This window comes from Procambarus clarkii, chromosome 44 (assembly GCF_040958095.1).
Source record: "Procambarus clarkii isolate CNS0578487 chromosome 44, FALCON_Pclarkii_2.0, whole genome shotgun sequence".
Taxonomy (NCBI): Eukaryota; Metazoa; Arthropoda; class Malacostraca; order Decapoda; family Cambaridae; genus Procambarus; species Procambarus clarkii.
Genome location: NC_091193.1, coordinates 12,486,255 through 12,514,179, shown reverse-complemented (window position 1 = coordinate 12,514,179; position 27,925 = coordinate 12,486,255). Strand labels below are relative to the sequence as shown.

Genomic DNA, 27,925 nt, shown 5'->3' with positions numbered 1-27,925 from the left:
TCATGAAGTCGATTTCTCCACTTTGATATCAGGTTCAATAATTGCGAAGAATTCTGCCTCGCAGAGATGAGTATCTGTGAAGGGAGCCACGGCATTCACTGCCCTCATAACCGAGCTTGGGAAAACAGTGATGCTTAATTATATTCAAACACCAATCTAATTTTTGTATAGTTCAAAGATCAAGTCCCATATAACCCCCCTTGTTTGGCTTTCATACGCCTATTATTTCTTTACCATACCCCCATTATAAGACTCCTAATCCCCCCTCAAGAGGTATGGATATCCAAGTCTAGCAATCCCTGCCCTGAAGAAAGATTGCTGAATGATGTGATGAAAGGAGGAATTAGCGGATAGGATTAACGAATAGATGCAGAATCGCGATGCTTCACCAGACGAAGGACAATCAAATTAGAAGATTCAAACAGGTAAGAGACGACAGCATCCTCATAAACTTTCGACCACCTCCATAGGTGCAGAACCAGAAACTTACTCCCTTTTTCTCCCGAGTTCCAAATACTATTTACACTTTCCCTTGCTTCCCTCCGGGTTCCCTGCGGCGCCCAACACTCACTCGAGTCTATCACAGCGGTCCAACACACGAACCACCACCGCTGGGCGAAATACCCAACATCTAGCACGGAACATTACGCGGCGCAACTCCGCGACTCGTCCCCCAAAGTGTAGTTTCAAGATATCTCGCGTCGCAGGAAATCAGGTAGGTGGCATGTTGGGGTCCTAGATTGGACCCCATTCAAGAACTCTTGTGGGGTGTTGGTGGTATATAGGGAGGACTCTCCTGCTTGGTTATATAATTGTACACCAAGGGGGCCAGTCTTGGTTAGAGAGTTGCAAGGAGGGGTTGAGGGAGGACCTTCCTGCTTGGGGTCTACTCCACGGGGTCGTCGTACTTTTGTGATCTTATGTTGTCTTGGTGTGAGGAGGAGGTCGACAGTGAGGGTCCCCGCGGCTCCGAGATGAGGAATGGGAAAGGAGAGTAGGGAAGGGGGTCGGTTATTGAGGTGAGAGCGAGAATATTGCGTGGAGAAACTAGTGGACGAAGAGAGAAAGATGGAAAAGGTGCACGAAGATAAAGGTAATTGAAGAGAAACGACTGTTCACGTCACATTTTCTAGGTCTTCTCTTTCTTTTTTCTCCCTAAAAGGCGGCGCTTTTGCCTCTTATGACAGAGAGAGAGAGAGAGAGAGAGAGAGAGAGAGAGAGAGAGAGAGTGAGAATTAAATAGATATGTTCAGAGTGGGATAAAGTTTTAGAGAGTGAGGAAAAATTTGGGAACGAGAGTATTCGGTTCGGGAATCTGAGAACCTGGTGTGGTCGGAAACCTCAAAGAATACAAAAATAGAGGACGCAAGGGTTCATATTAAGTGATTGTTGCCGCCAAGAGTTGAAGTGACACCACTGTCGACACTTAGTGTCCCGCCCTCACACTTAATGCCCCACGATTTTGCCACTTTCGACCTCCCCCCCCCTAGTGGAAAACTGCAGTGGGTCAATCAAATACTAAAGCACCACAATTTGGGTGGTATCATATTATTTTTTTTTAAGATCGGTGGTTCCTTAATCGTTTCTCTTGAGTCAGGGATCACGATCTACATAAGTTTAATATGCAGTTGTTCCTGAAGAACGTCACCGCTGCAAATTAGACGTTCGTGGATCGTGAGACTGGCCCCTCAACGCTCCTCACATTCATTAGAGAAATCTCATATAGGTTGACGTTACTTGTTTTGCCCCTTCATATTTCGTAATTTCTTTTGCTTTTCTTATATTTCATTTTTGACTGTTCAGGCAAGTTTGATCAACTGTTATTCTTGAACAGGAAGGGAAGGAAATTACCAAGGAGAAAACGCCAAGCTATTTCGACTATATAGCACTGGGAAGAAACTGGAACATTTTCAAATTCAATTTGTCTAATGTTACACTATACGTATACTTCATGACTTTTGAAGTTTCTTCAAATGCCCAGAACTAAATAAATTTTACAAAAAAAAAAAGTAAAAGAAATGTTCAACAGTTGAATTAGTGAAGCTCGAAAATAAACTTTTTGAAAGCTGTGAATGTCGTCAGTTTTTTCATTAATATAAAGATCTGTTATGTGTGTTCATAGGGCTGGGAAGTGTTTAAATATGTCACACTTAAAATCTGTCACTTTGATTTCAAAGACTTTTGATTTTTATGCATGTTATCATACATAACATGCATATATTAGCTATCATCATGTGTTTTGCCACATTCTTTTTTTAATATGGTGTTCCAGTCATTAAAGGTGAGGAGAAATGTGTAAAATATCTAAAAAAAAAATATGATAAACAAAAATAATAAAAAATATGTAATTTTTTTTTAAATAATATGTAAACAAAATATTTACAAAATCTAAAAATCGTAAGAACGTGTTGTAAAAATAGTAAAAAAGAATAATTCGTCATTCGTGAAAAACTCTCGACTTTCATCCACACACAACAAATTGACAAATCCAACGAACAAAGTTGGCTTTGTACATCATTATTGTAGCATCATTACTGGTACAGTGTACACGTAACCGACCACCGGAGCGGAAGTCCACATCTCTACTCACCACGCTGTTGGATGCCGCTTTGGTGGGCGGTGGTTCGAGGCTCCCATACCCAAGGTGAATGAAATTCTATGGTAAGAATATATTATATACAAATACTATTAGCTATCACTGCTGTAGGCTATCTTGAGGTTATCTTGAGGTGATTTCGGGGCTTAGCGTCCCCCTGGCCCGGTCCTCGACCAGGCCTCCTTTTTGTTGCACCCCCCTAGGAAGCAGCCAGTAACAGTTGTCTAACTCACAGGTACCTATTTGCTCCTAAGTGAACAGGGACATCACTGTGAAAGAAACTCTGCCCGTTTGTTTCCGCCTACGCCGGGGATCGAACCCGGAACCTTATGACTACGAATCCCGAGCGCTGTCCACTCAGCCGTCAGGCCCCTGCTGTCTTAAGGCTGTCTTAAGTCCTGCTCTATCATCCACTCGCCTAGAATCCTCTGATTCTACAGTTCTACTCCCCGTCTCTTCATGTTGTATCTCTCAGGTTCTTTCGTGTTCTAACCTCCAAGCCTCCAACGTCATGTGTCATTGTACCCGGAGAACTACACTGCTTTCTCAAGCTCTATTCGGAAGGCTTCAGTGTTAGACACTGAATCAGGTTCGAAGTTTCTCATCACGGCCCTTGTAGATTTGTTCAGTGTTAGCTTCTTTCCTTCTGGCTAGTTTTAACACCAGTCGTCTTCCGTCTAGCTGCGAGTCCTGCTTTGGTCATGAGACTCATAAGTCTTGGAACCAAACCCCGAATTGTGACAGTGTTCTCGGCGACCGGTTCCTCCCTGAATTAAGAACAGGGAACGATATCGCCTTTGTCGACTTATGCCTGACACCTGTCACTTCCCTCTCCAGGAGCGACAAGTCCACGCTGATGGCCTCAACGTCTCTACGACTCTCCCTATTTAGGATGAACCCCGCCTCTGATCTGACAGCATTAATCAGCTGGCGCCTTGCCTCGCTGTCGCCTACTGCAGATATACTAAAGACCCTTGGGCTCTGAAATTTCCTGCAGCTCCTTCAGTGGATATTTTAAAACAAAATTGTCTCCGTTTTTGAGTTATAGAATTCTCTGACTGCGTCCATTGTACCATCTTATGTGTGTCTGGAAACAAATACATATTTACTGTTTTTTTTTTTACTCTACGCAGAGTATATATCAAAATCACCTGTTTGCCATTGTATGTCTAATTCAGGTCCAACAGAGGCCAACCACTTATTACGTGTGTGTGTGTGTGTGTGTGTGTGTGTGTGTGTGTGTGTGTGTGTGTGTGTGTGTGTGTGTGTGTGTGTGTGTGTGTGTGTGTGTGTGTGCTGGCACTTCCGTCACCACACCTGTCTACTCAGACATTAACCCCGGAAACCAACCTCTCCATTCCACCCCCTTGCTTAGTCCTCAATGAAGATTGACGGGCCAGTTAACGTCTGGTTACCTTGAGGTTACCTTGAGGTGCTTCCGGGGCTTAGCGTTCCCGCGGCCCGGCCGTCGACCAGGCCTCCTGGTTGCTGGACTGATCAACCAGGCTGTTGGACGCGGCTGCTCGCAGCCTAACGTATGAGTCACAGCCTGGTTGATCAGGTATCCTTTGGAGGTGCTTATCCAGTTCTCTGTTGAACACTGTGAGGGGTCTGCCAGTTATGCCCAGTTCACTAGGTAACTTTACTGAACGTATTTCAACCCACATGGCTGAAATACGCCTCCACTGACCCAGTGAATGCATGGTCTGCACCCCAAAGAATCATTCACTCCGGGGCTTTTTAAGCCCCACGACACGATTGCTGGGGCCTCGACGCTTAGCCACCCACTTAGGTATAAACCTTTACCCAGATACCCACGAACACTGATCACCGGCGACGTTGAATCTCTACTCACACGGTCCTAAACGTCACAGTACCTGCCCAATACTGCTTTACAATACTATTTTACAAGGGCGTACTTTGTCTATGAAGAGACTGTGTTATCCGACTGACACTTGATTAGGTTTTCTTTCAATTTACTGGACGTCAAAATACGGCAACAATCGGATTAATTAAAATAACTTTGTCCCTGAATTACAACGAGCCACTTAGGCTATAAGAGTTTTAAAGACTGTTATCACACGGGAGCGTCCAACCTGCTTGTATCCACATGCAGGTTCACAACAGTAAGAGTTTGCTAGATCTCTAAAACAAAGCCATGGCAGCAAAAGAAAATGGGAACTTACCTTAAAATTGGTTGATTTCTTGTTCCTCGAGACGTTTTATTCTTACCTATAATGACATGCAAGTAAATTATTAATTTACATTGCTAGAATACCTTTATACATTTCAGAACTCATAGGCTACAAATATATAATACATTCACCACAAGAATTATCACGTTTTATTCCTTTATAAAAGTTGGTGCAGGTGACATGTGAGGATCGAGGAGGTGCTTACCTTGTCTAACGACGAGGTCGCTGGTGGTCCTTGTATTGTGAGGTCGGCCACAGGGGGCATCGTTACCTGCGACATGCTCTCTCATCCACAAATCTTGCAAGGCGTCGTAAATATTCAGCACAAGACAAGAAAACCCTACACGAAGAATTGGAGGTGCCGATAAGTACGAAATTTTGTCCCAGCAGTAATGGACCGTCTTCAACGGGCATATCCTGCGAAACACTAAATTATCCCGAGACAATATTTAGCAACCCAGAGAGGTAGCGGCGTTTCCTGCGCTGGTTTCTTGCTCATTACTCACAGATATCACCAAGATCATGCTAGACAAAGAACAGTTAAGTCAAGTACCCATGACCATAATATCACATATCCCGTGAACAAATCCACAAGGGCCGTGACGAGGATTAGAACCTACATCCGAGAGTATCCCAAACGCTGCCAGACCTGCCGACATATCCCGTCTCATTAACTCACTGTGAATGAACACACGCTGCTCCTATCCGGCAGTGGTGCGTGCAGAAGATTTTTCGATTAACACTTAAGCCGTTTTCGTCACACTCATCACAACGCAAACCTTCACTAACTATAGCAAACAGTTTAATGGTCAGACCCGCGGAAGAAAACGGTTCAAAAGTGTTCCTTTCAAGTGAACCTACTGCCAGCCAAGAGGTGTCTTCCACCCAGCATCAAAACGTCCTAATAAACAGTGGCGAAATGCTCGCTAATCGAGCCACCAAATAACCTGTTATCAGGCCAGGTTGAAGCGACACCCGTTCCCCCCTCAAGACGGATTCGTCAATTTTAACATAATGTGTATTTCAAATAGATTTCTTCGCATATATAACCTAATATTATTGTATATAAAACTATGTTTATAATAATATTAATATATTATAACTGTGCATTTTTAGGCATAGCTTAGATGAGATGTTTAGGTTCTCTTGGCAGTTATTTGTATTTGTTGGACGTGGGTGAAACATTTACAGAGTTGCGATTCGAACAGAGGACGTTAGCGATGTACAGTTCGAGATATATTCGAACGTCATCACTTGTGAGCCGGTTGTAAACCTTTTTTCAATTCATAAACAAGGGATTGGGCAGCTGGATAACGCGTATTTGGCGATTGTTAATGAAGACGAGCTGCGCCAACCACTGTGTTTATAAATGAAAACGCCTTAATAATATCCTCATTTTGAATGGGAACTCTGTAAACGCTTCATCTACGCAATGCAAATACAAATAATTGTCAACAGAACCAAAATACCTAAGGTTAGGTGTTTTGCCTTAATTATACCTTAATTATAAAACAAATTATAATACAGATAATTATTAATTTGTATTCGAGAAAATACAGTGTTTTTTGGTTTCAGAGTGCAGCAAAATTGATGACTGCTTGTTTAGAGGCGGCCGCCGCTTGAGCGAGTATAGCTTGAGGATGAGCTGTGTTTATGAGGACGCGCCATTCCATGTTTATGAGGAGGTGAGGACGCACCAAATTAACTGAACCCATTCTCATGATGCTGTGGGCGACCGCAAAGACTCAGTCGTCAATTTGATCTTACTGGACATTCAAAATCGGTGATTTCTCGTATATAAATTAATAGTATTATATATTATAATTTTGTTTATTGCTAGACCCCTAAGTTAGGTTAGGTGTTTAGGTTCTGTTGGGAATTATTTATATCTGCAGTACGTGGGTGAAGCATGAGGTGAGATTCTCCCATTGGATGTGAGCGAATTCCTGATGTTCACAGTTCAAGAAAACTTTCAACGTCATCAGATGTGATTCATGTGTAAAATGTTTTTACTTTATAAACAAGTTGCTGGATTAACGACCATTTGGCCAGTGTTTACGATCAGGGACTCAATAATTCGCATTTACGTGGGCGAAGCATTTAGAGAGGTGCTTTATGCAACCCGTCCTCCAAACAAAGATCCAAAAGTGATTCCATCCACCCGCCAAACCCCCTGTTTATGAATGAAAAGCGGTTTACACACGACTCACAACTGCTGACGTTCGAACATATCCGGAACAAGTGCTTCACTGACGAATTTTGTTCGAATCACAACGCTATAAATGCTTCACCCACGTACTACAAATACAAATAATCACCAACAGAACCTAAACACCTAACCTAACCTAAACTATGCCTATATATACACAATATGCTAATATATTATAATATTAATTTATACTTGAGAAAATTCCCGTTTTGAATGAACAGCATGTTAAAATTTATGAATGCGTCTGTGGGGTTGACCGCTGAATGTAATGGACTTGAGTCGAGGACGGGTTGCGTCCTCGGACCAAGTCCATTCTATCCAGCGGTCGACCCCAAAGACGCATTCATCAATTTTAACATGCTGTTCATTCAAAACGGGAATTTTCTCAAATATAAATTAATATTATTATATATTAGCATTTTGTGCATATTTAGGCACTGGTTAGGTCAGGTTTGGTTAGATGTTTAGGTTTTGTGACGATTATTTGTATTTGTAGTACGAGTCTAAAGCATTTACAGCGTTGTGGTTCGAACAAAAGTCGTCAGCGAAGCACGTGTTCCGGAAGTGTTCGGACGTCATCAGTTGTGAGTCGTGTGTAAACCGTTTTTCAATCATAAACAGGGGGTTTGTCGGGTGCATGGAATGGACTTTGGGTTTTTGTTTGGAGAACGCAACCCGTCCTCGACTCAAGTCCATTACATTCAGCGGTCAACCCCACAGACGCATTCATAAATTTTAACATGCTGTTCATTCAAAACGGGAATTTTCCCAAGTATAAATTAATATTATAATATATTAGCATATTGTGTATATATAGGCATAGTTTAGGTTAGGTTAGGTGTTTAGGTTCTGTTGGCGATTATTTGTATTTGTAGTACGTGGGTGAAGCATTTATAGCGTTGTGATTCGAACAAAATTCGTCAGTGAAGCACTTGTTCCGGATATGTTCGAACGTCAGCAGTTGTGAGTCGTGTGTAAACCGCTTTTCATTCATAAACAGGGGATTTGGCGGGTGCATGGAATCACTTTTGGATCTTTGTTTGGAGGACGGGCTGCTTTATGAACATTGGAAATGAGCGAAGCATTTGGCCAATGTTTCAGCCCGTCCTCGCATACAGAGATCCAAGCTCGTTAATTAAGCCGCCAAACCCCCTGTTTATGAATAGAAAGCAACTCACAACTGATGACGTCCGAACACTTTCGGAACAAGTGCTTCACTGACGACTTTTGTTCGAACCACAACGCTGTAAATGCTTTAGACTCGTACTACAAATACAAATAATCGTCACAAAACCTAAACACCTAATCTAACCTACGCAAAGCAATACATATAATTTTTATGTATAATAATATTAATTTATATATGAGAACAAACCCATGTTTAATACACAGTATGTTAAAATTTACGAATGCGTTCTGGGGAGGACATCCGCTGCTTTAAGCAGCCTAGTACGAGGACGGGATGGCGACTCGGATCATTCAAACGTTATCAATAGGTAAGGCGGGACGAGTGTGATGGAATTATATAGTGTAACTGAATAACATTAACGTGTGATAAGAGAAGCAAGCCAGAGTGAGTTATGGGCCCCTCTCTATCCACGACCAGAACGTATACTGTGGCATATGTAAGAAACCAGGGGCCAGATTCACGAAGCAGTAACGCAAGTACTTACGAACGTGTACATCTTTCCTCAATCTTTGACGGCTTTGGTTACATTTATTAAACAGTTTACAAGCATGAAAACTTCCCAATCAACTGTTGTTACTGTTATAAACAGCTTCCTGGTGCTTCGGAGCTCATTAACTGTCTAATAATTGTAAACAAAGCCGCCAAAGATTGAGAAAAGATGTACAATGCTTACGTAACTGCTTCGTGAATCTGGTCCCAGGACAGGAGACTATACTTACTACCTCACCGCTACTTGCTACTTCAGTGTGTGTGGGACGAGTGGTTGGCCCTCCCGCTTGTCTGGCTCGATGAGGTACCCACCACCACCCAGCGCCCGCGTCTCTCAAAAGAAGGTAATTAAGCAATCTCTTTATATTCAAACGTTGCCTTATGTGTGAATGTGTGTGTATATAATACATACTTATAGGTATTACATACCTGATATATATTACATTATATATATATATATATATTTATATATATATATATATATATATATATATATATATATATATATATATATATATATATATATGTCGTACCTAGTAGCCAGAACGCACTTCTCAGCCTACTATGCAAGGCCCAATTTGCCTAATAAGCCGAGTTTTCACGAATTAATTGTTTTTCGACTACCTAACCTACCTAACCTAACCTAACTTTTTTGGCTACCTAACCTAACCTAACCTATAAAGATAGGTTAGGTTAGGTTAGGTAGGGTTGGTTAGGTTCGGCCATATATCTAAGTTAATTTTGACTCCAATAAAAAAAAATTGACCTCATACATAATGAAATGGGTAGTTTTATCATTTCATAAGAAAAAAAATAGAGAAAATATATTAATTCAGGAAAACTTGGCATATTAGGCAAATCGGGTCTTTAATAGTAGGCCGAGAAGTGCGTTCTGGCTACTAGGTACGACATATATATATATATATATATATATATAATATATATATATATATATATATATATATATATATATATATATATATATATATATATATATATATATATATATATATATATATATATATATATATATATATATATATATATGTTATACCTGTTAGGCCATGTTGTCTAGCAAGTCGAATTTTCCTGAAATATTATATTAAACAAATTCTTACGGAATAAATAAAGTAATTCATAACATTTGATATAAATTGAATATTTTTTATTTTAGTTAAAACATAGAAACTTTTATCCAACTTAACCTAACTTAACATAACTTAGTCAGAAACTCATGCGCTTAATATAATATAATATAATAGTAGCATTTGAAATAAACCAGTTTGAAAAGAAATATTTGAAATTAACGAAAGTCACTCTGCTAGTTAGGCAACTCGGGTCGTGCCTACTAGGCCAATATATGTATATACACATGCACATATAATATGCAGTCAAGATCAATAATCGAAGCTCTATCAGTGGATGCATTTTACAATTCGCTTTCATGCTATTACAGGTAAGGAATTACAACAAGCGGACAGAAGTCGTCCAATTTTAAGGTAAGTTCCTATTTCCATCTATTTGCATAGCTTTGTTTTAGTGACCTGGTGGACGCAGGGTGTGGGAGGCCGTCATCACGCTCGGGCAAGGGTTAGTTGTCTCGTCGAACAACACACGTCTATGTTTAATGGTGTTTAGAGCACAGAGTAAACACTTCGAACTGGGAACTCCACACGGAGGAGTCCTCAGCCATTTGTTGTTCATCGTTCTGATGCTTAAACTTATCAAGGATCTTCCGACAATAACAAAAACACGGTCATTTGTTACGATGATGTTTGCAGGCGATGAGTCACAATAACGTGGCTAAAGTATGTTGACCAGACCACACACTAGAAGGTGAAGGGACGATGACGTTTCGGTCCGTCCTGGACCATTCTCAGGTCAAAGAAACGTCGTCGTCCCTTCACCTTCTAGTGTGTGGTCTACGATGGTGTTTGTTTACAGGCTGCCCCCCCCCCCCCGAGCCAAGAATGCAAGTTCTGCTCGATGCTCTTGCTGCTAGAGCTGAGGAATGTGGCCTCCTTATCTCCGTACAGAAAACTCGTGCACTCGTTCAATGCACTATTCCGCCATACTATTATAATATAGTTGGGCGTGCACGTGACAACTACGAGACTTACCCATACCTTGGGGGTCCCCGTTAACGACCCGGGGTACCTTTCTTCTCTCAAGAGGACACTGAGTGAGATTAAATCCCTTTTGGGTCCTTGTTGGTGTCAATCATGGAATTAACGTGAGAAATGATACACGTTCGATGTATCATTTATCCGCTCTGTGATTGAGTGCAATACTCTACAACTCACACTATTTACAAGGAGCCAAAATCCCTTGAAGATGTACAAAACGAAGCTATGCGATTGATCCTTCAGGCACCAAAATCCATGAGAATAGTCAGTGAGAGCCGAGTTAAAATTATCTACCATAAGTGAGATAATTTTGTCCATTGGCACAATTCCCGGCGTGAAGGCATTGAGTAGACCGCGGTAGCACATGAAATTTCAAACTAAGTTTTCTAACATGCTACTCTTACCTGTCTATAGAAAGATAGAGAAATTTGCTTGCGTATTTTCGTTTTACAAGGTAGCCAAATCCATCAAAATCTTAAATATGTACCCAACTTAATTAATAATCAATCAGGCAATTAATCCATGGGATAACTTGGATGGATGAGTAGATTTTGTAAATGCACCCAAGATAGTGTGCGCGCTACGCTATTACAACAGTAATAGCGTCACTGTTAGTGCTCAAGCTTTGGGTAACATTCTGTATCAGTTTTCGTTTATTCTAATACCTTTTATGCTGATATGCTTCTATTTTTACCTTATTATTTGTGTGTGTGTGTGTGTGTGTGTGTGTGTGTGTGTGTGTGTGTTTTAGCGTGAACATGTTTATATACGAGCATTAACGGAAGCAGGATCACAAATTTATAACATTTAATATATTAATGAATAGGATTATTCGTGATCCAGAAAATATTTCGGCCCGGTGAGCCCTCAAGGGTCGGTCCGCACCCGACGCCTAATAGTGTCCACCGACACTAAGGTGGACACGAAGCAGACATTGTGCTTCGCGTCAAATTATAATCAATCAATGAATACCCTCGCCTGTCAAACAGGTGACGTGCGACCGGCTGTAGATGACAACAACAACAACAACAACACAGAGATATTGTACATGTGTTATATAACGCACGCCCTTCTACCCTGGAGATTCTCCTATGAGGGAGATGACGGATATGCTAAAAGCCAAGACTTAAATATCCAGCCGAGGCCTCGACAAAGCCGCTCTTGGCGTCAAGAATGGGTATCGCTAGGCCTACAATATGGATAGGTCGGCAGACTTTCAGCGAAAGTTGGTCTATTGTATCGTAGGGTCATCTGATAGCGTTATGTTTACAATGCCTTTAGAGATCGTTTTTGGCGGGAACGACAGTGAAACTCGAGGCGATAAGAGTGCTTTAGGAGAAGCGGGGGGAGCCGGCGAGGTGGTGTTTATTGTGTATGATATCCCAGCAGACAGCTTCGTTAGCTGGTCGTGTATCCCAAGGAATATGTCCCATTCAGGCCCTCCCTCCCACCCAACCCCTACACACACACATACACACACACACACACACACACACACACACACACACACACACACACACACACACACACACACACACACACACACACACACACACACACACCTGTCACGGGCTGTCACGGGCTGCTTCCTGGGGTGTGTGTGTGTGTGGTGTGGGAAAAAAAAATAGTTAGTAAACAGTTGATTGACAGTTGAGAGGCGGGCCGAAAGAGCATAGCTCAACCCCCGCAAAAACACAACTAGTAAACACACACCTCGGAGTCTTTATCGCCAATAATTTGTTTCTCGATGTTGTTTTAGATATAGTTACTCGGAACGAAATGTCCGTGTAGCGCGGCCTATAGTGAGCCCGTAATAGTAGTATCTTCTTCTCGCGTTCCTTCAGCATGATATAAGTGACATATTTTCTCAGTTCCTAGGCTCATGAGCTGGAAGCGATGAGTGACAATAACGTGGCTGAATGTCGACTCGAAACCTTCACATCAGAAAGTGGAGAAACGACGGCGTTTCGGTCCATCCTGGACCATTGTCAAGCCGTCGTCGACGGTTGGTTCCCCCCTGCTAGTGGGTGTACCACTTCCCCCCCCCCTGCCAGTGGGTGTACCACTTCCCCCCCCCCCTGCTAGTGGGTGTACCACTTCCCCCCTGCCAGTGGGTGTACCACTTCCCCCCCTGCCAGTGGGTGTACCACTTCCCCCCCTGCCAGTGGGTGTACCACTTCCCCCCTGCTAGTGGGTGTACCACTTCCCCCCCCTGCCAGTGGGTGTATCACTTCCCCCCCCCCTTCCAGTGGGTGTACCACTTTCCACCAGCCAGCAGACATGGCGACCATTGCCACAGGCCGGTAAACGCGCCCTAGAGGGAGCCAGCCCACAAACATGGCGGCCATAATCACAACAGTAAACAAGGCCCGTGGTCCACTTCTCTGGGGGTCGAGGTGGGGGCGGCCAGTCCAAGATGGTAGGGCGAGATTGGGACCAAATCCCTTAAGCAAACACCTCAACTCGGCACACCTATGCGAGGGGCTGCTCGCGAGGCCCTAATTTATGCAGACCGGGGGAAGGGGGGGGGGGGAGGGACACTCTTCCTAAACCTTCCTCCCATATATCCCCCCCCCCACAACCACATCAACCCCCCCACATCAAATTAACTTTCCTCCCTCGACTCCAAAAAGAAAAAAGAAAAACTTTCCACCCCCGAACAAGAAAATCTTTCTTCGCCCGACGACCCCCACACCAAGTAAACCTTTTTTCTCTCGCCCCCAAATCAAGTGTTAACCTTCCTTGCCTCCACCCTCCCCTTCCCCACTAACGAAGCAAGTCTCCCTCCCCCCCCCCCCCACCCTCCCCCACCAAGTAAACCTTCCCCCTGTGTCCTATCGACAGCAAAATTAGTCCTGAATACTATAGAGGCAATATTAGTTCACCAGTAAACTTTATCGGTAAACTATCATGCCATGGTAAACCCCGCGTTCCGTAAGGGGCCAGGATTCACCGAGTCTTTACGCATCCACTTTCGAGACCAGTACATCATCCCTCAACCAATGAGACTTAGTTTGTATTTATTAAACAATTGTTAAGAACTCGTAAGCCCTAACGAGGTTGTCTATAGCAATGATAACCTCGGGCAGCGACGTGTCGAAGCTCGTAAATCTTGAACAAATACTATAAGCCTCCACGATTAAGGCAAAGATGTACAGGTTTCGTAAATGAACACGTATATGCTTGTTGAACCCCTTTGCTCTGGTTGCTTTCATCATCAGCAGCCGTCAACTGATTCAGATCAGCGTGACTGGAGCACCTTAATTGCGGCTCTGTCAAAGTCGAGTAATTGCCAGAAATATTTTTTTGGGGGGGTATTGAAAGCAGTTATTTGTAAAAATATTCATTTTGCGGAATTTTGGGAAAAAATAAAGAAAATCATGTCATATATTACAGTCGCTATATACGCAACAGCTGCAATGTGCTGTTATGAATATAGTAGCTGTTGTGTAAATATCACCCGCTATGTACCATGTTATTTTTAATATAATATAACACCATTATAACACCAGTATCACACTATAACACCATCATAACACCAACAGTACACCATAACACCAGCAGTACACCATAACACCGCCATAACACCAACAGTACACCATAACACCAGCAGTACACCATAACACCGCCATAACACCAACAGTACACCATAACACCAACAGTACACCATAACACCATCATAACACCAACAGTACACCATAACACCAACAGTACACCATAACACCAGCAGGACACCACAATAACACCAACAGTACACCATAACACCACCATAACACCAGCAGTACACATAACACCAACAACAGGTGCCAGTAGCACACCTGTAGTACACTGGTAGATCACCTGTAGTAAACCAGCAATTAATTCCGTAATACCTGCGAGAAAATACAACATACGCGACAATAACGAAAATTCTTACGCAGTGCGTCAAGAAATTTGACTAAATTCATACACGTATTTTTATACAGTACCATATAACCAAGCTTACGTTAATTTGTATAATAATACATTTCAATAATGCCCCTCAGTCTTTATGCAATTGCAGTGCACATGCACACCGAGTCCTTGCAATTTCTGCATTATGTCTGTCCATTGCATAGAAAGTTTCATCGTAATGTCTACAGAGTACGGTAAGTAACTCATTGCCTGTGAACTTACTGACGTAAATCTCGTCGTATAGACATAAACCGAGAAGAGTATCCCGAACCTCGTTGTGTATACCTAAGTCTGTGTATACCTTGAGTTTACCCAAGGCATAAACTATATTCAGGACTAAAGTATTCTTGTTCACGAGTATAAGGTGTTGTGGTGGCCTTAATATAAGGTGTATAAGGTGTTACAGTATAAAGTGTGGGGGGTTCAGACTCTGATACCGTTGAGTCAATATTACTCGGCCATGTTTTGTCCCCTGGGAAAGGAAAGAAAAGGGTTAAGAAGGAGAAAGGGAAGGGAGAATTGGAAGCAGGGCGGATGACTGTGTGTGTATAGGGAGGGAAGGAGGGTGAATGGGTGGGAGGGAGACAGACATATAGAAACCCAGGGAACTACCGGGAACCCTCCACTAGTATATTCGGAACACGTATTGCTGACTACATTGGGTTGGGTTTGGTTATATTTGGGCAGGATAGTTTTGATACAATTTCTTAGTTTTGACTAAACAAAAATTCCCAAATGAAAAGGTTGCATTATTCATTTTCGTATTAGTCAAATAATTGTTTAATACGAAAGTGTATTTTCAGTCTCGTTTTCCATCGTGGTCAGACATTGTCACACTATTCATCAAGTGTTAATTTCTTCGTGATTTACTTACACAGACATGCGCGCGCGCGCGCACACACACACACACACACACACACACACACACACACACACACACACACACACACACACACACACACACACACACACACACACACACACACACCAAAGAGCCAGAGCTCAACCCCCGCAAGCACAATTAGGGGAGTACAAGCACACACGCATATGCACGCACGCACGCCACGGGGGAGAAGGTGGTGGAGGCCAAGACCGTCAGTAGTTTCAAAGCGTTATATGACAAAGAGTGCTGGGAAGACGGGACACCACGAGCGTAGCTCTCATCCTGTAACTACACTTAGGTAATTACACTTAGGTAATTACATGCACACACACACGCGAAGCTTGAAAAAGTTCAGAGGTATGACATTAGACTAGTCCCAGAACTAAGAGGCATGAGTTATGAGGAAAGGCTGCGGGAAATGCACCTCACGACACTGGAAGACAGAAGAGTAGGGAAGACATGATCTCTACCTACAAAATTCTCAGAGGATTTGACAGTGTAGATAAGGATAAACTGTTTAACACTGGTGGTACGCGAACAAGGGGACACAGGTGGAAACTGAGTACCCAATGATCCACAAGAACGTTAGAAAGAACTTTTTCAGTGTCAGAGTAGTTAACAGATGGAATGCAATAGGCAGTGATGTGGTGGAGGCTGACTCCATAAGCAGTCTCAAATGTAGATATGATAGAGCCCAGTAAGCTCAGGAATCTGTACACCAGTTGATTGACGGTTGAGAGGCGGGACCAAAGAGCCAGAGCTCAACCCCCGCAAGCACAACTAGGTGAGTGATTTTTGTTATTTTCAAACATTTCCTTTCAAACTGGTTTATTTTAATTAATATTATTATTATATTAAGAACATGAATCACTGACTTAGGTTAGGATTGATTATGATAGGCTACATTAGGTTAGGTTAGAATACGTTAGGTTTGATCAAATTTCTATATTAATTTTTACTAAAATACTAAAATAAAATACAAAAAATCTTATTTAATATACTGAAGAGATTTATCATTCCACAATAAAAAAAATTATATATATATATATATATAATATATATATATATATATATATATATATATATATATGTCGTACCTAGTAGCCAGAACTCACTTATCAGCCTACTATTCAAGGCCCGATTTGCCTAATAATCCAAGTTTTCCTGAATTAATTTATTTACTATAATTTTTTTCTTATGAAATGATAAAGCTACCCTTTTCACTATGTATGAGGTCAATTTTTTTTTATTGGAGTTAAAATTAACGTAGATATATGACCGAACCTAACCAACCCTACCTAACCTAACCTAACCTATATATAGGTAAGGTTAGGTTAGGTAGCCAAAAAAAGCTAGGTTAGGTTAGGTTAGGTAGGTTAGGTAGACGAAAAAACATTAATTCATGAAAACTTGGCTTATTTGGCAAATCGGGCCTTGCATAGTAGGCTGAGAAGTGAGTTCTGGCTACTAGGTACGACATATATATATATATATATATATATATATATATATATATATATATATATATATATATATATAATATAATATAATATAATATAATATAATATAATATTTGAACATCAGCCGGATACACTTGAGATTTAATTGAATCCAGAATAAATTTAATTATCACATAACCGGATTCTTAACATAAGTTAACAGAGGTTAACGCAGAAAAAGCAGAATGGTATTTTTTGCGTTGGCCATGATCCTACTGGGTATCCTTAATTTGATTACCGGATTCTAGGAGGTAATCATTCTAGCAAGCCCCCATGTCCTCTCGGTAACCGGATTCCATCGTGAGGTCGCCTCTAGGTCACCGGACTTTCTGCCGGATGTTTGCTTCTCGAAAGTGCCATTAAACTCAGGAGGGTAAAAACTAGGAGAGCAGGCGGCCGCCTCACTGTGCATGTCCGGTCATCTGTTGTGTGGGATTATCACAGTAAAAAGGTATCACTACGGATCCTGCTCTGTGGGGTTGGGGGTGGGGGGTGGGGGTTGTACTCACCTAGATGTACTCACCTAGTTGTGCTTGCGGGGGTAGGGGGTGGTTGTTGTTGGTGTACTCACGTAGATGTACTCACCTAGTTGGGCTTGCGAGGAGGGGGGGGGGGAGGGTGAGTTTTGGCTCTTTGGTTCCGCCTCTCAACAGTCAATCTACTGGTGTACAGATTCCGGAGCTAAGGGTGTGGGGGTGTGTTTGTGGATATGTTTGTGGGTGTGCTTGTGTGGGTGTATTTGCAGGTGTGTGTTTATTTACTATTTGTATCTGCAGAATCAAGGTATTATCTCCTGGACCCCGCCTTTCTAACCAATTTATTTTTCCTCTATTATGTCTACTTCATATATTTCTCCAACACACACACACACACACACACACACACACACACACACACACACACACACACACACACACACACACACACACACACACACACATCTTCAGGAAGCAACCCGTATCACCTGTCTAACTCCCAGGTACTTACTGCTAAGTGAATAGTGGCATCAGGGTGAAAGAAACTTTGCCCATTTGTTTCTGCCTCCGGCGGGAATTGAACTCGGGCATTAGGACTACGATCCCTGAGCGCTATTCACTCAGCAGCGAGGCCTCACACTTCCTGTGTGTGGGTGTAATTGTGGGTGTTTATGCGTTTGTGGTTGGGTGGGTGGGTGTGTGTGTGGGGTGGGTGTGTGTGGGTGAGGGTGTGTTTTTGAATGTGTATATATATATGTGGACTCGCCCATTTGCGCCTGCAGGGACGAGTGTTAGCTCTTGGACCCCGCTTTTCCATCCGTTGGTTGGTTGTCTAATGTAATGACAACTAACATTTATATGTATTAAATCTACTTAAAATTATGGATGGAGTTTGCTAATACAACCTGCTCCTTTAGTTCACTCCACTTCCCCACTACTCTTACGGCAAGAGAAAACGTTCTAACATCTCTGACTCATCTGAGACTCATGTCCCATTGTACTATTGGTATTCATTGTGAACAATTCCTATTTTTCCACTGTCAATCCCGCTAAGTATTGTATACGTCTCTATCATGTCCCCATTCTGGGACGAGCCTTGTTGCGCACTTGTGAATCTGTTTGAGTTTCCTTATTTGATTCTTTAGTTAGGGGCTCCATGATGGGGCGGCTTATTCCAAGACTGGTCTCATGTAGGTGGTGTACAGCGATCTAAAGGTCTTATTTAGATTCTTGCATGATGCTGTGACGTTTGCTATTGTACAGTATGCAGCTGTCGTTATTCTGTTTACATGAACCTCTGGAGTTAGATTTGGTTTTATATCCACTTCCAGGTCCTTTTCTCACGTTTTTACAGTGAGGCAGTTTCCCTTCATTGTTTACCGTCTTGTCATTTGTTTCACTTTCCGTCTCTTTACTCCTGCTGGTATTGAAATCCAGTAGTATTTATTTAACAAACTCTACAGCTTGTCAAGATTATCTTCATGAATCTTACAATCCTCGCCTGTCTTAATTCTTCTCATTAATTTTGCAGCATCTGCGAACATCGACATATGAAACTCAACTCCAGTAAATAAGTCAGCTGGTGTCAGTGGGATGCCTCACGAACCCTAGAGAATTAGCTTGAATCCCAGGGCACATTAATTCTGTATATCGTGGCTCATTGGTCTAAGGCGTATGCCTGGGAGTACGGACCTGTATCAAGTGTGCAGGTTCGAATCCTCTTCGTGGTTCCTATTGATTTTCTCATTGATACATCACGGTAATGTGATTTCCTTATGTCCTCTCTCAGGTCTTTCTAAACACAACACCAAACCTACTTCTAAAGGCTCAAATAAATAGGAAAACGTCAGCTGCATTCTCTCAGAACGCTAGCGAAGGTCAGAGCATCATTCAGGAACCTAAAAAAGGAGGCATTTAGATCGCTGTACAGCGCGAAGGTTAGACCAGTTTTAGAGTATGCCAGCTCATCGTGAAGCATACTCTAAACATGCACAAAAAAAAAACTCTGAAAAGTTCAGATATTTCCAACGAGACTCGTCCCAGAGCTGTGAGGGATGTGGTATGAAGAGAGGTTGAAGGAAAGGCGGAGAGAGAGGGGAGACATAAAAGAATTAAGGGGTTGACAGTGTAAAAAGAATAAATGTTCACAATGAACACCAATAGAACACGAGGGCGTGGATGGAAACTTGATACTCGGAAGAGTCAGAGATGTTAGAAAGTTATAGCGTAAGAGTAGTGGGAAAATGAAATGAATTAAAGGAGCAGGTAGCAGTAGGAAACTCCATTACATTTAAAAGAAGATATGATAGGGAAAAAAGATCAGGAGTCATTACAATAGCAGCCCGTCCTCATAAACAAAGGCCAAAAGTGATTCCATGCACCCGCCAAACCCCCTGTTTATGAATGATAAATGGTTTACACACGACCCACGCTTGGGTTTAAGAGCTAGTGCTCGATCCTGCAGACACAAATAGATGAGAACGAATATGTGAACACAGACACACACACACAAAGTCCAAAGATATGCCACTAGACTAGTCCCAGAACTAAGAGGCATGAGTTATGAGGAAAGGCTGCGGGAAATGCACCTTACGACCCTGGAGGACAGAAGAGTAAGGGCAGACATGATCACAACCTACAAAATCCTCAAAGGAATCGACCGGGTAAACAAGGATAAACTATTCAACACTGGTGGGACGCGAACAAGGGGACACAGGTGGAAACTGAGTGCCCACATGAGCCACAGGGACATTAGAAGGAACTTTTTCAGTGTCAGAGTAGTTAACTGATGGAATGCATTAGGAAGTGATGTGGTGGAGGCTGACTCCATACACAGTTTCAAATGTAGATATGATAGAGCCCAGTAGGCTCAGGAATCTGTACACCAGTTGATTGACAGTTGAGAGGCGGGACCAAAGAACCAAAGCTCAACCCCCGCAAGCACAAATAGGTGAGTACAAATAGGTGAGTACACACACACACCGCGTGTCTGGTAGCTGAATGAAAAGCGCGCGGGATTCGTAATCCTGTGGCCTGGGTTCGATTCCCGGCGCCGGCAGAGACAAATGGGCAGAGTTTCTTTCACCCTGATGCCCCCTGTTACCTAGCAGTAAATATGTATCTGCGAGTTAGACAGCTGTTACGGGCTATTTCCTGTGTGGTTGTGTGTGTGTGTGTGGGAAAAAAATAATAGTAACAGTTGATTGACAGTTGAGAGGCGGGCCGAAAGAGCAGAGCTCAACCCCTGCAAGCACAACTAGGTGAATACACACACCTTTGCCTCATCACCCTTCACCTTATCTCACAACATGGACTCTCCTTAGATTTCCTGAGAAAAACACCATCATCAGATTAAAACTTTCCAGCTGCTCCGGACATTGAGTTTAATGTCGAAAATTTCTCAGAGTGCTGCCTGCACTCTTGGTTCACACCACCCTCACTTTTCTTAGAAAAGCCCCCACACCCTCCCCCCCCCCAAAAAAAAAGAAGTTCTATCACGTCACTCAAGTTATGACATCTTTGCGGTAACGCCTTACATAAACCAGTTACTCTCCCTCAGTGTGGCCGGTTTGACATGTTGACAAGCTGTCGTCTTCTCTCTATTCCGTGAACAATAAGTTCTTATTAAGTTTTGCTTCTCAAGTTATCTCTCTTTACGAGTGTGTGGAGCCCAGTGTCGTCACCTCTGCCAGTGGTAATAACTTTATATTAATCCTTACCTATGGAGCTGGTGAGGAAACACCTGTGGAGCTGGTGAGGAAGCACCTGTGGAGCTGGTGAGGAAGCACCTGTGGAGCTGGTGAGGAAGCACCTGTGGAGCTGGTGAGGAAGCACCTGTGGAGCTGGTGAGGAAGCACCTGTGGAGCTGGTGAGGAAGCACCTGTGGAGCTGGTGAGGAAGCACCTGTGGAGCTGGTGAGGAAGCACCTGTGGAGCTGGTGAGGAAGCACCTGTGGAGCTGGTGAGGAAGCACCTGTGGAGCTGGTGAGGAAGCACCTGTGGAGCTGGTGAGGAAGCACCTGTGGAGCTGGTGAGGAAGCACCTGTGGAGCTGGTGAGGAGGCACCTGTGGAGCTAGTGAGGAGCCACCTGTGGAGTTGGTGAGGAGGCACCTGTGGAGCTGGTGGAGGAGCCACCTCCTCACCAGCACCTCAGACGTCTAAAGTGCTGATGAGTATTAAACAGGAACAAGAGACGATCCATTATGTCTTGCTGGTCATTGTTCAACTGGAACACAAGACCAGCCACATTGTGCCGTGATGAATGTTCAACAGGAACTCGGTGCTCTCGCTATAACTACTAACTAACGAGGAACAATTACGTGACCAGAAACGACCCGCTACACAATCCCACATTACTGCCGAGGAGCAAAAGGAGACCATGCCAAACGACCTCAAGCGGGCAGTTAAAGCCGAACACTGATTTAACAATGACCCCTCAAAAAGAAACAGTTGGACGGCGTGCGCGAAACAATTGCTTCTTTGTGCTGGGGCAACAACGACGGCTCGTTCGGCGATCTCGGCGCTGCAGTTAAGCAATTAGCATCACAAGGCCAACAGAGTAACGGAGGGGGGAACAAGGCGTAGTAAATCCATCAGCAAATTAGGGGACGATCAGCACGCTTTAATTTAGGCGACCCGGAGATATACAACTAAAAATAACGTTAGGGGCTTGGGCTTTCATTTAGCTCCGGTGTGCATCGCTCTACACAGCGCCATCTGCTGCCTTGACCAAGAGTACGGCTGTATGCGTTACTGGCCATTGTCGAAGTAGGACCTGCGCTCGTTACTTGGCTGCCTCTGCATTGATTTGTTGTTTCTCCCAGTGCCACACTCAGGGGTGTGGCATCCGGGCCTTTAAACTAGTATATCTGGTCACCAGATCACTTGGTATAACGCAGTGTATATACCGACACGATACAAAAAGTATATTTGTTATATGTTCTCCTAATGTGCCTGTCCTTGTTAGCTGTACCTGTCGCTCGTCCGATGTACCTGTCGCTCGTCCGATGTACCTGTCGCTCGTCCGATGTCCCTGTCGCTCGTCCGATGTCCCTGTCGCTTGTCCGAAGTCCCTGTCGCTCGTCCGATGTCCCTGTCGCTCGTCCGATGTCTCTGTCGCTCGTCCGATGTCCCTGTCGCTCGTCCGATGTCCCTGTCGCTCGTCCGAAGTCCCTGTCGCTCGTCCGATGTCCCTGTCGCTCGTCCGATATCCCTGTCGCTCGTCCGAAGTCCCTGTCGCTCGTCCGATGTCTCTGTCGCTCGTCCGAAGTCCCTGTCGCTCGTCCGATGTCCCTGTCGCTCGTCCGAAGTCCCCTGTCGCTCGTCCGAAGTCCCCTGTCGCTCGTCCGAAGTCCCCTGTCGCTCGTCCGAAGTCCCCTGTCGCTCGTCCGAAGTCCCTGTCGCTCGTCCGATGTACCTGTCGCTCGTCCGATGTGTTACGTAAGAGTATTTAAACACCATTCCCGTATTCGTTTCAATAAGTTGTCATTCTTTCTGTATTCGTGCCAGACGAACTTTTCTGTAATCTGCAAAATTTCTGCCTTTTATTTTCTCAGGCATCCTTGTGTCCCTCTCAGGTTTGTTTCCAGAGGAATGATATTTTTATTTTAATTGAATAATAAACTACACCTTCCTTAACCTCATGAGCGAGCAGGGTGCAAATAATCTGCATCAGTATGGAGATATTTGTAACACCGTTCAACATGGGGTGAAGGAACTTTTCAGCAAAACGACAGCAGAAATGAAGAGCTCTTCTCTGGGTCGGGAGCTGGAAGTAGAGCTGTCTACAGTTCTACTTCCAGCAGGAGCCGACAGACAACCAGAAGAGACAACCTCTCCTCTACTTCGCCGAGCGCTGCAGACAGCAGACAACACATATACTGCATGAGTGCACACACACACACACACACACACACACACATACACACACACACACACACACACACACACACACACACACACACCGTGTAAACAAAGATTCAGAAACTTGGCAATGATTGCCACTTATTGCAAATAATTGCTTGTAACAAGCTTAATCATGCTGTCTAGAAAATTAGGAGCCTCCCACCGCCCCGTGACACCATTGACATCTTTGGCGAGGGGGGAGGGGGAGGGAACTATCAGGAGAAAGCGCCAAGTCATTACGACTATATAGCCCTGGGAATTCAAATTCAAATATGTTTATTGAGGTATAAATACACACAAAGGGATGAGGTAGTTCAAGCTATTCTCACCCCGTGTTTATATATATATATATATATATATATATATATATATATATATATATATATAATATATTATATTATATATTATATTATATATTATATTATATATTATATTGACACACATCACAAACAATAAGCATATTACCGAACATTCTAATTGCTAAACATATACATTTCTTCCTTTACACACGCAAAAAAAAAAAAAAAAATATGGGAATCACTGGGAAGGGGTCAGGATAAGGATTTGGGATGGAACGGGGGGAAAGGAATGGTGCCCAACCACTTAGAAGGTCGAGGATTGAACGCCGACCTGCATGAAGCGAGACTATCGCTCTACCGTCCAGCCCAAATGGAAGGACAATTAACCGTGTTTTTTGGTGGAGGGGGGGGGGGGAGGAGGAGGGTGAAATATAGAAGTGAAATTCATCTCTGATGGATTCTTGTAATGCAATGCTGGAAAATACAAAAATTAATATCACCTCCATTATAGACAGATTTATCTGTTTATAAGAAGGTAACTTTCTTACTATTTTTATGGCCATTAGACTTTACCCAATCCACCCACAGAGATGAAAACAGTTTGCTTTTTGATGTTTTTGTAGTAAAGTGTTCGAATTACTTGTTTTTGTAGTAAAGTGTTCGAATTATTTGTTTTTGTAGTAAAGTGTTCGAATTACTTCTTTTTGTAGAAAAGTGTTCGAATTATTTGTTTTTGTAGAAAAGTGTTCGAATTACTTGTTTTTGTAGTAAAGTGTTCGAATTATTTGTTTTTGTAGTAAAGTGTTCGAATTACTTCTTTTTGTAGAAAAGTGTTCGAATTATTTGTTTTTGTAGTAAAGTGTTCGAATTACTTCTTTTTGTAGAAAAGTGTTCGAATTATTTGTTTTTGTAGTAAAGTGTTTGAATTACTTCTTTTTGTAGAAAAGTGTTCGAATTATTTGTTTTTGTAGTAAAGTGTTCGAATTACTTGTTTTTGTAGTAAAGTGTTCGAATTATTTGTTTTTGTAGTAAAGTGTTCGAATTATTTGTTTTTGTAGTAAAGTGTTCGAATTATTTGTTTTTGTAGTAAAGTGTTCGAATTACTTGTTTTTGTAGTAAAGTGTTCGAATTACTTGTTTTTTGTAGTAAAGTGTTCGAATTACTTGTTTTTGTAGTAAAGTGTTCGAATTATTTGTTTTTGTAGTAAAGTGTTCGAATTACTTGTTTTTTGTAGTAAAGTGTTCGAATTACTTGTTTTTTGTAGTAAAGTGTTCGAATTACTTGTTTTTTGCTTTTCTACCACTTCCTCATCGCAGTCCTACTGTACCACCTTACCATTAATACGGCCACATGCTACACAAGCCCTTCTTCATGACGTAAGACTTCTTGCATTGTGCTAATTTTCCAAGCCATCTCAGAAGTAGCATTTGAGACTTTTTATCGAAGAAAAAAATAGTAGCCATTGTCGGCGCATGAAGACTCATTCGTTTGACACCGTCTCTTTTATCTCCCCAAAAGCTCAGAGGTTTGTTAACCAGATTTGGCTGATCTGAAGTCGAATGTCGCTTTAATTTGTTATCCTTCAGTGGCGAGAGATAAGTCTGATCGTACCTTGACCTCCGGGATCCCACACTTTAAAAATTCTGGCTTCTTCGTGTTTTTTATATAAACCAAAATGTTTCAGAGATATTTTTTGTATATAAAATAAAAATTAGTGCAAAATAACACTGAATTAAAAGTTGTTGTACTTAAGAATGATTTTCGCTAAGAAAAGTGAGCTAGTTTGAATCAGCGACAGTGATGGAAGAATTTATTGAGTGAAAACATTTGTAATGTTGAGATTCATCGCAGTTTAGATAAATATTTTTAATTGATAGTCCCATTACGAGTCTGATGTAAAAAAAATATATATGATTTCTTAGGCTCCTCAATTATTTTGCAACAATGCTTTTGTATATAATTGTATGCCATTTAGAGTGCCTTAGAAAAAATAATCCAAAATTATTAAAACAAAACAATATATTGTGCAGATATATTGGCATGCATCGTATCTGTCACGGAAAATAAAGATACGTGTTCCATGACGCACGTACAAAGTAAATTGAGATTACGAATACGTTCTATGTGTAGACGTATAATGGTTTTGAACCATTAGGTTTTCAATATTACTTCATAGTTCACTACCAGTTATAGATAGCCATGTCGACCCGAGTGCCGAACAGGGTTTAAGGATTGTATGGTTTAAATAAACAGGTGCAAGAATCAATACCGTGCAACATCGAAGTACGAGAATCAATGCTCTCTAAACATGTATGGAAATCAATTCACCGAATCCTCAAGAGTGTCAAATTGGAACAGTAAACAGGTGGTTCAAACTAACATACTCCACATATTCCAAAGTTAGAAATATAAATGATAACTGAGAGTCAGAGTTGCAATAATTACCCGCTAACGAAGCGGTGATTACGGGAGCCATCAAACGTAACGGGACTGCATGAAGCAGTAACGCTTGACACATAAAAGGGATGGAAAAAAGCACTCTCATAAATACATCCAAGATACAAAAGCAAGCAGACACAAAAGATGCGCAAATACAATTGGACACATATACACGATGATAATATACAATGGGTCGTAAATAGAGTTTCGTTACATTAATCATTCTTGATTTCCCTGTGGGTGTTCCTTTACTGGTTCGATGCTTGCAAAGTGTCTTTGTTGACTCTCCTTCAGCGCTGCTCGGAGCTTCTGCGTCAGGAAATGATGATCAGGTGTTTCTCATGGGGTGATCGGATGTTTCTCGGGGGTGATCGGATGTTTCTCGAGGGTGATCGGATGTTTCTCGGGGGTGATCGGATATTTTTCGGGGGTGATCGAATGTTTCTCAGGGGTGATCGAATGTTTCTCATGGGTGATCGGATGTTTCTGAGAAGTGATCGGATATTTCTCAGGGGTGATCGTAAGTTTCTCGGGGGTGATCGAATGTTTCTCGGGGGTGATCGAATGTTTCTCGGGGGTGATCGGATGTTTCTCAGGGGTGATCGGATGTTTCTGAGAAGTGATCGGATATTTCTCAGGGGTGATCGGATGTTTCTCAGGGGTGATCGAATGTTTCTCAGGAGTGATCGAATGTTTCTCAGGGGTGACCGGATGTTTCTCATGGATGATCGGATGTTTCTCATTGATGATCGGATGTTTCTCAACACGATCCAGTACATAAGAGTGAAGATTACCAAGCAGTCCAAACACTTCATCACCAGTACCGAGCTATATTGTATCAGGAATCAAATTTTCACTTTCACAAGACATAGCAAGATGCCTGCTTGATGGGGTTCTATGAGTTCTTCTACTCCCCAAGCCCTGCCCGAGGCCAGGCTTGACTCTTTAATGTTTAAAGAGTCTAAAGGGGGGGGGGGAGTTGATTTGGCAGCATCAATTCATCCTATGAGTGAACATACTGACGTAACAGCGTGTATAACACTACTCAATAGAAAGAAATCCGGACTGGCGTCAATCAGATTTTGTAGTTTACTTAGAAAAAATGAATTGCACTAACAGTGAACGGTGGGAAAGTGTTTTACACGATCAGCTGTGTTTTTTTTTTATACAATCTATCGGTAAATCAAATTCTATAACGGTTGCTCTTGCTTCGTTCCGGTCAAATAAACGCAAATTGAGCATGTATTAAATTAGCATAATCATTCAATCATTATGAGCAGAAAATATGAGTTCGTGTTTGGGCTTCATCTCATAAGAGGTTATAAATTAAAGGTAAATCATGTTAAACATGCGGTTGACCTTGCTATCCCATAGAGTTTATTATGTTATCCATAGGGCATCCCAAGTTATCCATAGGGCATCCCAAGTTATCCATAGGGCAGCCCAAATTATCCATAGGGCAGACCATGTTAGTCATAGGGCAGCCCAAATTATCCATGGGGCAGCCCAAGTTATCCATAGGGCAGACCATGTTATCTAATACACAGACTGTGCAAGGCAAGAGGCAAACCAGATTAGCCACAAACATTTGACCTTGTTTCCAATATGTAAAACGTTTCCTGCAAACGTTTGACTCAGCCCGGGTGTCGAAGCCTCTCTCTCTAGTCATCGTGTATTCAGAAAATATT

At 42.4% G+C, this 27,925-nt stretch overlaps 1 protein-coding gene across 1 annotated transcript; it reads right to left on the bottom strand.

Moving 5' to 3' along the window:
- On the bottom strand, positions 1 to 23,055 carry LOC138350140 (octapeptide-repeat protein T2-like). The gene is made up of 2 exons (XM_069300456.1): positions 22,568 to 23,055; positions 1 to 115 (listed from the first exon to the last, which is right to left on the bottom strand). The coding sequence occupies exons 1-2, from the start codon at positions 23,053 to 23,055 to the stop codon at positions 1 to 3; spliced, it is 603 nt and encodes a 200-aa protein (XP_069156557.1).
- Positions 23,056 to 27,925: the final 4,870 nt, after the last annotated feature.

Excerpts from the sequence above, each read along its gene's own strand:
- LOC138350140 (XM_069300456.1), bottom strand. The coding sequence starts at position 23,055 with ATGGTGTTTAAATACTCTTACGTAACACATCGGACGAGCGACAGGTAC. Across the intron at positions 116-22,567 it reads GTACATCGGACGAGCGACAG|CTCGGTTATGAGGGCAGTGA; the intron begins GTACAGCTAACA and ends TGTTTTCCCAAG.